General features: G+C 43.1%; 2 protein-coding genes across 6 annotated transcripts in view; one reads left to right on the top strand and one right to left on the bottom strand.

Moving 5' to 3' along the window:
- LOC110535328 (dnaJ homolog subfamily C member 5) overlaps positions 1 to 12941 on the bottom strand; it is a 41721-nt gene that overhangs the window by 7749 nt on the left and 21031 nt on the right. For 2 of the 4 annotated variants that reach the window (XM_021620263.3, XM_090189510.1), the window contains exon 1: positions 1193 to 1312. The exons of the other annotated variants lie outside the window; for them this stretch is intronic. The gene's annotated coding sequence lies outside the window, so the exon portion shown is untranslated. Of the gene's footprint in view, positions 1 to 1192; positions 1313 to 12941 lie in introns of those variants that run through there. 4 annotated transcript variants of the gene reach the window in all.
- The window catches only part of LOC110535327 (high affinity 3',5'-cyclic-AMP phosphodiesterase 7A), a 41175-nt gene continuing 29320 nt past the window's right edge, over positions 1087 to 12941 (top strand). The window contains exon 1 of one of the 2 annotated variants that reach the window (XM_021620256.3): positions 1087 to 2099. In XM_021620256.3, coding sequence (XP_021475931.3) covers positions 1962 to 2099 — 138 coding nt within the window. In that variant the 5' untranslated portion in view covers positions 1087 to 1961. The remainder of the gene's footprint in view (positions 2100 to 12941) is intronic. The other variant, XM_021620258.3, reaches the window with a different exon arrangement.

The raw sequence follows: 12941 nt of genomic DNA on the forward strand, positions 1-12941 counted from the left end.
ATAAGACAGAAAGAAAAGTTGAATAAGAATGTATGTAGAGGTGGTTCTTAGAACAGTGTTTTCAGGGGAGAATTCTGGAATGGAATGGTTTGTTCCTTGACTTCATGGAAAGAAGGTATTATTTAGGTCTAGCCTACTACTCACACGACCTGACAATAGAGACCTACCGGACAATAGCCACTGTCTGCAGGTAATAGGTGTTAGTAATGGATATAGGTCAGTCTGACATTGATGCAGGACAGGCGGAGTATGAGTTCTGTGCTCTCTCTCGCAGATGCATTTGTGGGAAGTTCTCCTTCCTACTGCGTCAGTTGAAATGGCGTGGAAACAATGTTGATTCAACCAGTGTGTGCCCAGTGGGTGGTTGCCAGTCTGTTTAGCTAATATTCCACTCCATTCCTTGTATTCCATGTCATGTCAGTGCTAGAGGCGTAACTAAAGACACGCTGATTCGAATGCAGGCTGTATCACAACCGGATGTGATTGGGACTACCATAGGGCAGTGCACAATTGGCCCAGCGTCGTCCGGGTTTGACTGGTGTAGGCCGTCATTGTAAATAATCGAATTGCCTAGTTAAATAAAGATCACATGTGCCAAAGTGTGCATAGCTAGCCAGGCTATCAATGAAGGTAGGGTGGTCAGTAAAGATCGATACAAGTCATTTCAGATGTAAGTAGCCTATTCTTGACTTGTATTATATTAGTCTGAGCTATCAGACACCCTATAGCTTTTATAAACAGATCATTAAAAAACATTACTTTTGTATACTGGAAGTGTATTCCACTCAATTCCACTATAGCCTCACATTGAAAACTGGAGTCCCACTTCTCAAGGAGCTACAACTGGATGACTCAGGCAGAAAAGGTAATCACATGCAATGATGTGGACTGCTCTAGGGCAAACCCCATTGTGCTGGAATACCCTTGTGGAGATCCGCGCCGTCCGTGAACGACTGCTCAAATCAGTATCAGGGGATCGCCCTGGACGTCTAGCCAATAGCGTAACTTGTTGCAAACGAAGTCAATGCTATTGTCCAATCAATATAGATGTAACATTAGTAGCCATGCTGCAATTGGATAAATTGCACAAGGGCGTTATGCGGTCGCTCGAACGGTTCCATCTCTGGCAGGTGGTGTGTTCGAGAGCAGACTAATGTTTAGGAAGATAGGTAGTTAAAGGAGATACATTTACCTTGATTCACATTTTTGCGTTTTCGGTGCACTTAATATTGTTTGCCAGACGCCGAGTTTGAGTGAGATTAACGTCGAGTTTCCCCTTGAGCCAGCCACTTTCTGTTGAAATTACACAGTGCTGCATTGAGTGAGACAGAAGTGTGGTCAATTACGGGTACTATTTATACTTACATTGTGAAGAAAGACCGAATACATATTGATAATGTTTCTTCTGGCACGTTAACTGAATTACCACCAAACCACTGTAAAGGCAACTTCTCCAATATTTACCTCGTAGGATTCCTTTCACTTCATCCACCACTGCTGTATATCGGTAGCTGTCGTGTTTTGAGGGGTCGTTCCTTTTGTTTAGATTTTGAGACATATCACGATGAATCACGTCTGAGAGGAGTTTTGGACAAAAAATGAGTACGCGTTTTTATAAAGATAAAGAAAATATAGAGGCCTCGTCTTTTGCGGGCCCAAATCTGTGTGGAATAAGGAGCGAAGGATCCGCATTAAAATAATCCGAATAGAATGGGACCAAATGAGACGAGAAACATAGACAATGACGGCGATTTTGTCAAGTTTAAAGTCGCCTAGAACAAGAACAAGTAGCCTACCCTACTGCTGAAGCAACAACTGATCCCCCCCACAAAGGAGGGATACCGCTCTGCAATCAACCCTATTCTTTTCCTGCATTTAATTTTCCATTCTATCAATTAATTTCTGTTTATTACATTTTTTTTATTTGAATTTTGATCTGGATCCAGCTCTGACTTTGTTCAATGGAAGTATGTTACCAGCTGCCGGTTTTGCCTCTAGACAGGCCGGTTCCTAAGCATGTCCTCAGCCGGAGAGGAGCCATCAGTTTCAGCTCCAGCTCGTCTCTCTTCGGCGCTCCTGATCCAAGACAGTTGTCTCAGGTACTACCTAATTATTGGACCTGTTTCGGTTTAAAATACACGGTTTCTGCACGCTTTATTGACACTACATAATCAAGTTGATGACAAATGTCATGTACTACCTAATAACCAGCTGTTGAATCGCTTCTTTCAGATTCATGAGTCGTATGGGAATCCTGCAGGTGGTATCAATTTGCAATGTCACCCTGAAACTGTACTACAAGAACCGTTTAATTAATCGGTTAATCAGTTAATGGAGTCACGTTCCAATTCTGCACATACAACGTGACTGTACAGTATCGTGAACATCGTCTGTATTGTTATTGTTGCAAGGCTTAGTGTTCGTTGCAACAACTGTCTCCTACCAGTTGTTACAATGTGTGCGCCAAGGAATGTGCTGCCTGTCTACTTTGTAGTGTGTTCCAATCCAGACACGTTAACAGACTCGCGTTAAAATATTGAGCCGCATTGGATAACCTATTCCTTTAGTTCTTATCCTCCAATTGCACAGTAGGCATAGTTGTGCAATGTCGCTTAGGCCTATGAGTTTCAGTATCTTTTGATGCAAACTTTGGTGCAAGGAAGCCAATAATATCTTTGTCATTATAACATCATTACAATAATATATTTTCAATTTGGTAAGTCCTGGAACTGATAACACATGACTAAAGTTATCAACTGATGATTATGCCAACTTGTATCATGTTTAGTAGTTCATAGTCATCCTACAGAATAGTTACACATTTGTTCAAGGCACTTTTGTTCAAGTCAGCCCCCTCCCCCAATTTAACTCCCATGGCATTGTAACACATTAACCAGGCAGTGAGACGTGTGTTTTGTGTTTGGGTCTCATCCCTCTTCGGTGGACAATCCATTAGTCTTTTGTCAAGCCCACTGCTTCACATAACCACCCACGTGTCTGCTTTCAAATCACACTCATTGACAGATATACAGCCCCTCTCTGTGCCCACCTTTCTCTGGCTCTCAGGACAAATGATTTTCTGTCAGGTGTTGTGGAATGTGTGCAGGGATAGATCAACCAGACAAGCTACATCCATCCATCCATCACTCCGGGCCCTTTGTGTTCCATCATCCTTGTAGAAGTGGTGTGTGTGTTAGGGTGCATTGTGGGGTAGTAGAGGGTCCGGTTGTGTGGGCTCACATTCTAGAGCACTGGTCTCTGATGGACCATGCTTCACAGACCCTCCCCACTGAAGGACCACGGCGTCCCGACCCTCTAGCATAGAATTTGTGTTACTAGAACGGGTAAAGTCCCGCTCAGTTTTCGGATGTGATGATCATTAGTTAGTTGAATATTCCAAATGGCTGCCATGTTACACCATGTAATGTTGCTTTGAACGGGGGATGTCCCTTCTGCTCATTCTATTTCTATGCCCCCTGTGAGAAGACCATAGTCAGCAGGGCGTGAGATCAGATGGCCCTGTGTACAAATGCACTATAGGGTCCATTGTGCTCCTGGGTCGTGTTTGCCCTTTGTTTCTCTGGAGTGGGCCGCAGTTCATTTGTAAAGGGTGGCTGTGTGCTGTTGGGCTTTTACGAGCTACAGGCTCTTTATAGTGTTAAGTGGGGTTACTTGAAACAATGATTTTCATCAGATTTAGGTTTCTTCATGTGAAGAGATCAGCACTACAGAGGGGAGACCTGTCCCAGTAGGGGGAGGGGAGACCTGTCCCAGTAGGGGGAGGGGAGACCTGTCCCAGTAGGGGGAGGGGAGACCTGTCCCAGTAGGGGGAGGGGAGACCTGTCCCAGTAGGGGGAGGGGAGACCTGTCCCAGTAGGGGGAGGGGAGACCTGTCCCAGTAGGGGGAGGGGAGACCTGTCCCAGTAGGGGGAGGGGAGACCTGTCCCAGTAGGGGGAGGGGAGACCTGTCCCAGTAGGGGGAGGGGAGACTTGTCCCAGTAGGGGGGGGGAGGGGAGACTTGTCCCAGTAGGGGGGGGGAGGGGAGACTTGTCCCAGTAGGGGGGGGGAGGGGAGACTTGTCCCAGTAGGGGGAGGGGAGACTTGTCCCAGTAGGGGGGGGGGGGGGGGAGACTTGTCCCAGTAGGGGGGGGGGGAGGGGAGACTTGTCCCAGTGGGGGGGGGGGGGGGGGGGAGACTTGTCCCAGTAGGGGGGGGGGGGGGGAGACTTGTCCCAGTAGGGGGGGGGGGGGGGGGAGACTTGTCCCAGTAGGGGGGGGGGAGGGGAGACTTGTCCCAGTAGGGGGGGGAGGGGAGACTTGTCCCAGTAGGGGGAGGGGAGGGAGATATTTGCTTTGTGGGCTTTTTCAGAACACTAAACATTTGTGTTTTTCTCCCACTGTTTGACCATAAGGGTGAGTCTTTTCCTCTGTGGTCACTGCAGTGTTTTTTTTCTGTGTCGTTCTGGTACTGTGTGCTCGCTGCTTGGTCCTGGTGTTTGTGGAAGCAGGGACATGGGACGGGCTAGCATTACTGAGGGAGCCGGTTCAACATGTGCCCAGTTTCTGAGGCCAGTGGCTCTCTGCCAAACTCAGCTCTCACTCACATTTCCTCTTGTAAACAGACGGTGAAAGTGTAGGGTTCAAGCACAAACGTTTTCTTGGAGTATGCATGTGAATGGGTGGGAAATATGCTCTAGAAAAGGCGGAGCGGCTCCCATGGCCACAGCATGGGAAGAGAAGGCCTTGTTTGTGTCCGTAGGGCTTTTAGTTTGCAGCAATATTGTATCCTCTGTAGACGTGATCCATGGAATGACATTACATTTAAAGGAGAAACACCTCTAGGGGCCTATGCATGTGTACGCTGAGGTGTGAAAAGAGAAGGCTAAAGTATATTCTATGGTTCAAGGTGTTTTACTTAGAGTTGACGTCAGGATAATGTCCAAGTAGATTGGAAACGGAGTAGGCATGTCCACCCTAGGAGTCAAGTAGACATTAGTTTGACATTGGACACTATGACAAGTCCTATTGTACAGGACAAGGAGTAGAACACGGTCATTTAATCACGTGGTCTACATTACACACAGGCAAGAGATCCTCATTTGACTCCTGAGTTGGTGTTCACATCGCGAGAGCCAGGCCATTACAGGGAACAATGCAGCTGCCAGTACCATGTGCCACTGTGCCTGGAGCATTGATCGACCACTGAAATACACACCTCTTCACTGATAAGGACATAAGGACAGGCCACAGAGCCAATTGATATTTCTAATGTGTGTAACCTAGATATAAAAATCTGTTGACAGAAACACCGCGTTGCTGCGTTGGAGCAGTAAGTCACATGCTGATTTACGACAGGAAAAAGGAGAATTGGCAAATATGATCCAGCGAGGCACGCAACAGGACGACACCACCAGTTGTTTTTCTGCAGACAGAGGGGATCCCATCAAGAGTTGTTGGCTGTATTTGGGGGGGGGGGCGTAAGGGTGCACTTTTTCGTTGTTGCGTTGGGTCGTTAACTGAAGTGATACGGTTTTGAGATGGTGACGTGTGGCTGGATTGACGTAGTTTCAGGATGTGGTAAGGAGCTGTTCAGAGCCTTGCTGCTGCTCTTTCACAGCCACACGGCTTTAACCCCCAACATGCCAAACTGACAACCTTCATGAGAATAGTCTGACTGTTCCCTGAATGGTGTACCCTCTTTAGGAGTAGCACTGTCCTTATCAAATGTCATGAGTTTTTCTTTACATGACTCAATTAAAAGGAGTATTTATTCTCCCTGGAGGTGTTTAGGACTTCAGTTCAGGATCTTATTTACAGTAGGAAACAGGAAGGATCTAAACGAACCATACAATTCTCTCTCTCGGGGCCCCTCACGTTAGCATTGTTTGTGCTACTGTGTTGAGTACAATGGGATGTGAGAATGAGGCTGCACACGTCAACACTGCAGACAGTTTGTGCTGCATGCTCACTGCTCGGGCTACAAGCCAGTCTTCCTTCCTGCTCTTTGTGTTTACTCTGTGAAACATTAGCATTGGAGTGGCGGTTATGAATGACTACATTTTTACCTTGATTCACTTCACATACAACAGGTGTTTCAATACCCTGAGCCACCGCCTGGATGCCTGTGAAATTCCCCTGCAGCGAAATCTCCCCGCAACAGCCCGGTGTGGAGTGTGTCCACTCTCCCTATACCTGTGTTTGCAAGCAGATTCAAACTATTTGTGTAAGCAATGTCACACACACGTGCACACATGCAGCAACCTGCGTTGCAGTTAAGTCCAGGTTTATGGCTTCAGCACTGCCTTACTGGAATGTACCATGATGTATTAGAGCATTGCACCGCGAGGGTCCATAACTCAGGAAGAAGCTGTCACTTGATGAAGCTCTGCTGCTTTTTTAATCTGTTTAGACACACCGTGTGTGTTATTCCAGAGTTTATGGGAATAGTGAAGGCTTCCTCCTTAGCCTGACTTGTGCTGTCTGTCTGTGGGCAGTCCTCAGCTAGAACCCAGTGTTTTTATGACTGACAACATGAGGAAGTCCGGTTTTGTCAATGGGGCTAAAACAGGGAAGTGTGTGGATGAGCTTTGACCAGTCTCTGCTGAACACCACTGTAAAGACCTGGAGCTGCTAGACTTGGCATAAATTATAATTCACAGGGTTAGCTCTGTAGAGTTCTGGTTGGGTTTAGATTCACTAGCTTCAAGTACGCCTTCAATACAGCATCAACTAGGCTACATGAGCCCAAACTCAATGCTGAGAACTTTCTCAAGTTAAGCTTGAATTCCATCTGAAAACATTTATTTACTTAATCACAAACAATAAAAAATAAATTTAAAAAATAAATTTTATTAGGTCCTAATCTATGGATTTCACATGACTGGGAATTAGAGGTCAACCGATTATGATTTTTCAACTCCGATACCAATTATTGGAGGACCAAAAAAATCAGATATTGATTGATCAGCTGATATTTATTTTATTTGTATTAATGACAATTACAACACTGAATGAACACTTATTTTAACTTAGTATAATACATCAATAAAATCAATTTTGTCTCAAATAAATAATGAAACATGTTCAATTTGGTTTAAATAATGAAAAAGCAAAAGTGTTGGAGAAGAAAGTAAAAGTGCAATATGTGCCACGTAGAAAAGCTAACGTTTAAGTTCCTTGCTCAGAACATATGAAAGCTGGTGGTTCCTTTTTAACACTAGTCTTCAATATTCCCAGGTAAGAAGTTTTAGGTTGTAGTTATTATAGGACTATTTCTCTCTACCATTTGGATTTCATGTACCTTTTGACTATTGGATGTTCTAATAGGTACTTTAGGCTGGCAATACTAATCTCGGGTGTTTATAGGCTTGAAGTCATAAACGGCGCAATGCTTGAAGCATTGCGAAGAGCTGCTGGCAAATGGAGGACAGTGCTGTTTGAATGAATGCGTATGAGCCTGCTGCTGTCTACCACCGCTCAGACTGCTCTTTCAAATCACAGACTTAATTATAATAACGCACAGAAATACGAGCCTTGGGTCATTAACATGGTCAAATCTGGAAACTATAATTTTGAAAACAGACGTTTATTCTTTCAGTGAAATACGGAACCGTTCCGTATTTTATCTAATGGGTGGCATCCCTAAGTCTAAATATTACTGTTACATTTGTCATGTCTTTACTATCATTAACTGATGACTAATTAGTTATTACGCGATTAGACTGATTAATCATGTAACCGTAATTACTAGGAAGTCGGGGCACCAAGGAAAAATATTCAGATTACAAAGTTATAATTTCCTAAAATAACTTTTCAGATATTTTATCTGATCAATTAGTCTTCGAATTAATGAATTATTTACTTTACCTCACGTTAGTCTCATTCCAAACGTCGTAAATTGTTGGTTATCCTGCACGAACCCAGTCTTCACTATGAGTCATCCATACATTAATTGTCTTAAATAATTTATTCATCACTAAGTAATTCACAGAAATGCATAAACAAACAAGGTAAATGTGGTTACATGAAATGATAGGAGAATGTGCCCTAGTGGGCTAAACCGGCATGGCGGCTTGTTTGACAAAAGGGGAAGTGGGGGTCGACTAAGAAGCCACTACAGAGTGATAATTATAACAATTGAAATGCTAATCCTTTGCACATGAACGCTCACTCATTCGGGAACAATTGCAATCAATCAATATATTTACGCTCAGTGTGTCGACTTAATCACGGGTGAAAAGTTTGTTTCTTTTGTAGAATTGTCCGTCTCTTTCCCTCTCTCTGTCCTAGTTATAGTGGATAGTTCAGTGACATTCCTTCATTTCGTTATAGAATGGATGTTTCGGCGGTTGTCGTTCTTCGCGTTCAATGATACGGAATTCCTAGCAGCAGACTAGTAATTAATATCAGACTTGTTCTTATTCTGTTGGTATCGATAGTCTAAGAGTTTAACCACGTGGTATGGTTAACTTCTTGACGCAACCCATCCCGTTAGCGGGATAATTGTCATCAACAACCGCTGAATTGCAGAGCGCCATATTCAAATAATATTGCTAAAAATATTTATATTCATGAAATCACAAGTGCAATATAGCAAAACACAGCTTAGTTTTTTGTTAATCCACCTGTCATGTCAGATTTAGAAAATATGCTTTACAGCGAAAGCAATCCAAGGGTTTAAGTTTATTGATCACTAGACAAAACATTATGAACACCTAGCATCAAAGTAGCTTGGTCACGAATCAGAAACGCAATAAAATGAATCGCTTACCTTTGATCTTCGGATGTTTTCACTCACGAGACTCCCAGTTAAACAATAAATGTTCCTTTTGTTCCATAAAGATTATTTTTATATCCAAAAAACGCGCCAAACAGGTAATGTTCAGAAATCCACAGCCTCGAGCGGTCACGACAACGCAGATTCCAAATAGTATCCGTAATGTCCACAGAAACATGTCAAATGTTTTTTATAATCAATCCTCAGGTTGTTCTTAAATATATGATCGATAATAAATCAACCGGCACTCTTTTTCAGTAGGAGAGGGAGTCGATGGCTGCCCCACTGTGTTGCGCAAGCAAAACTCATGCGAAAACATCGCGTCAGTGGATAGCTGGGTTATCTTTCTCGCAAATTTTTCAAAATAAAAGCCTGAAACTGTCTAGACTGACACCTTGAGGAAGCGATAGGAAAAGGAATCTGGCTGATATCCCTTTAAATGGAGCGAAGGCAGGCTATGGAACATGAAGCTTTCAAAATAGAAGCCACTTCCTGGTTTGATTTTCCTCAAGTTTTCGCCTGCAATATCAGTTCTGTTATACTCACAGACAATATTTTGACAGTTTTGGAAACTTTAGAGTTTTCTATCCTAAACTGTGAATTATATGCATATTCTAGCATATGGGCCTGAGAAATAGGCTGTTAACTTTGGGAACGTTATTTTTCCAAACATAAAAATAGTGCCCCCTAGCTGAAAGAGGTTAAAAGATTCAGCAATGGTCTACAACCTTTGTCCTCCTAATGGAGAAACACATGGTCTGCAACCTTTAGCCATCTCGTAATTGAGGTAAGCTCCGTCTGCTGATCGAAAACCCGAGTGGGGTTTTTATTTGGAATGGCAGAAAAGGGCTGTCCCAGGATGTCTGACCCTAACTGGGCTCAGGGGCGGTCCTCTGATTTTGTTCAAATCAAAAGGGAATTGTTTAGACATTGTTTCTTCATTAAAGTCTAAAATCATATTACACAATTACACAATTATACAAACAGTATCATACTCACTCATTCATCTTATACAACAATTAATGTAAACCTCATATCTGAGGCTATTATATAAACAGCGTTATGGTAATGTGGCCACACCATCTCCCATGAGCTTCCCCAAGTTGTGACAAACGGACCAGTTCGTAGCTGGATTCTTCACCGATCTTTTATACTTTCTCCGGAACATGGAATTTGTTCGTACCTCAAGTTCTGAGATGAGATGGAAAGATTTCCTTTGTTCTCTATGAAAATGTACTCCCAATACTGTGTGGCCATGTGGCAGGGTCTTCTCAGGAATTTACGACCTCTCTGACCACAGCAACCTAATTGAAGGAGGCAAGGGGGAGGCAGGGAGAGGGGGATGGGGCTTGCTATACCTAAAGAGGTCAACGTCATGACACATTGCACAACCTTCAATGTTATGTCATAATTATGTCCAATTCTGGCATATTAATTACGGTCTTTGATAGGAAGAAATGGTCTTCGCACAGTTCGCAACGAGCCAGGCGGCCCAAACTGCTGCAAATACCCTGACTCTGCTTGCACAGAACGCAAGAGAAGTGACACAATTTCCCTAGTTAAAATAAATTCATGTTAGCAGGCAATATGAACTAAATATGCAGGTTTAAAAATCTATACTTGTGTATTGATTAAGAAAGGCATTGATGTTTATGGTTAGGTACACATTGGTGCAACAAAAGTGCTTTTTTCGCGAATGCGCTTATTAAATCACCTGTTTGCCGAAGTAGGCTGTGATTCGATGATAAATTAACAGCCACCGCATTGATTGTATGCAACGCAGGACAAGCTAGATAAACTAGTAATATCATCAACCATGTGCAGTTAACTAGTGATTATGTTAACTTATATTTTTTAAATCAATCTTATGTTTAATGCTAGCTAACACCTTACCGTGGCTCCTTGCTGCACTCGCATAACACGTAGTCAGCCTGCCCTAATGAATCAGCCATTCAGATGTTAATCGGTCGACCTCTACTGGGAATACAGATATGCATCTGTCGGTCACAAATACCTTAAGAGAAACGGGCCTCACAATGGGCCTCAGGATCTCATCACAGTATTTCTGTGCAATTAAATTGCCATTAATAAAATGCAATTGTCCGTAACTTATGCCTGCCCGTACCATAACCCCACTGCCACCATGGGGCTCTCTGTTCACAACATAGACATCAGCAAACTGCTCGCCGACACAACGCCATGCACGTGGTCTGAGGTTGAGGCCAATTGGACGTACTGTCAAATTCTCTAAAATGACATTGGAGGCGGCTTATGGTAGAGAAATGAACATGACATTTTCTGCCAACAGCTCTGGTGGACATTCCTGCAGTCAGCATGCCAATTGCTTGCTCCCTCAACTTGAGACATCTGTGACATTGTGTTGTGTGGCAGCCTTATTCTAAAAGTATGTTTATTTTATTTTTCCTCATCAATCTACACACTACCCCATAATGACAAAGCAAAAACGGGTTAATTTAGTATTTTTTGCTAATTTATTAAAAATAAACATACACAAACACACATATCACACAGTTCTGGTCAAAAGTTTTAGACCGCCTACTCATTCAAGGGTTTTTATTTTTGACTATTTTCTACATTGTAGAATAGTGACGACATCTACTATAACACATATGGAATCATGTAGTAACCAAAAAAAAGAGTTAAACAAGTCAATGTTACATTTTATATTTGAGATTCTTCAAATAGCCACCCTATGCCTTGACAGCTTTGCACACTCTTGGCATTCTCTCAACCAGCATCTTGATGTAGTTATCTTTAATGCATTTCAATTAGCAGGTGCGCCTTAAGTTAATTTGTGGAATGTCTTTCCTTTGAGTTTGAGCCAATCCGTTGTGATGTGACATAGCGAAGGTATACAGAAGATAGCCCTATTTGGTAAAACACCAAGTCCATATGACAAGAACAGCTCATATAAGCAAAGAGAAACGACCGTCCATTACCTTTTAAGACATGAAGGCCAGTCAATACGGAACATTTCAAGAACTTTGAAAGTTTCTTCAAGTGCAGTTGTAAAACCCATCACATGCTGTGATAAAACTGGCTCTCATGAGGACCGCCACAGGAATGGAAGACCAAGAGTTACCTCTGATGCAGAGGACAAGTTCATTAGTTACCAGCCTCGGAAATTGCAGCCCCAATAAATGCTTCAGAGTTCATGTAACAGACATCTCAACATCAACTGTTCAGAGGAGACTATGTGAATCAGGCCTTCATGGTTGAATTGCTGCAAAGAAACCACTACTAAAGGACACCAATAAGAAGAGACATGCTTGCATTCTGCAGCGATACACCATCCCATCTGGTTTGGGCTTATTGGGACTAATTTGTTTTTCCATAGGACAATGACCCAACACACCTCCAGGCTTTGTAAGGACTATTTGACCAAGAAGGAGAGTGATGGAGTGCTGCATCAGATGACCTGGCCTCTACAATCACCTGACCTCAACCCTATTGAGATGGGTTTTGGATGAGTTGGACTGCAGATTGAAGGAAAAGCAGCCAACAAGTGCTCAGCATATGTGCTAACTCCTTCAAGACTGTTGGAAAAGCATTCAAGGTGAAGCTGGTTGAGAAAATGTCAAGTGTGTGCAAAGCTGTCATCAAGGCAAAGGGTGTCTACTTTGAAGAATCTCCAACTATAACATTTTGATTTAACACACTTTTTTTTTGGTTACCAGATTTCATATGTGCTATTTCATAGTGTGGATGTCTTCACTATTCTACAATGTAGAAAATAGTCCAAATAAATAAGTCCTTGAATGAGTATGTGTGTCCAAACTTTTGACCGGTACTGTATGTGTGTATACACCCCTCCCGTCCTTTTTGATGTCTGTAGAGTGGAGGGTGACCTCTAGTAGAGTGGAGGGTGACCTCTAGTAGAGTGGAGGGTAATCCTGCCCTTTGGCTGCTAACTGACATGATGAGTGACCGTACAGGCCAGCCTAGACACCAGCAGCAGATGTCAGCCAAAGCTCTGTGTGAATGTGTGAGTAAGAAGGTTATATCCACTAGTTTGGGGTCTTTGCGTATGGTTATGCCTGTCTGTGTTTTATCTTTGTGTGTGCGTGTGTTCCTCTGCACATTTAGCGGTGACATTGATATAGTGACCATACTAGCACACAAAGCCCAAACATCTGCCTAAGCC

This window comes from Oncorhynchus mykiss, chromosome 11 (genome assembly GCF_057628025.1).
Source record: "Oncorhynchus mykiss isolate SJ-2025 chromosome 11, ASM5762802v1, whole genome shotgun sequence".
In the NCBI taxonomy this organism is placed as follows: Eukaryota; Metazoa; Chordata; class Actinopteri; order Salmoniformes; family Salmonidae; genus Oncorhynchus; species Oncorhynchus mykiss.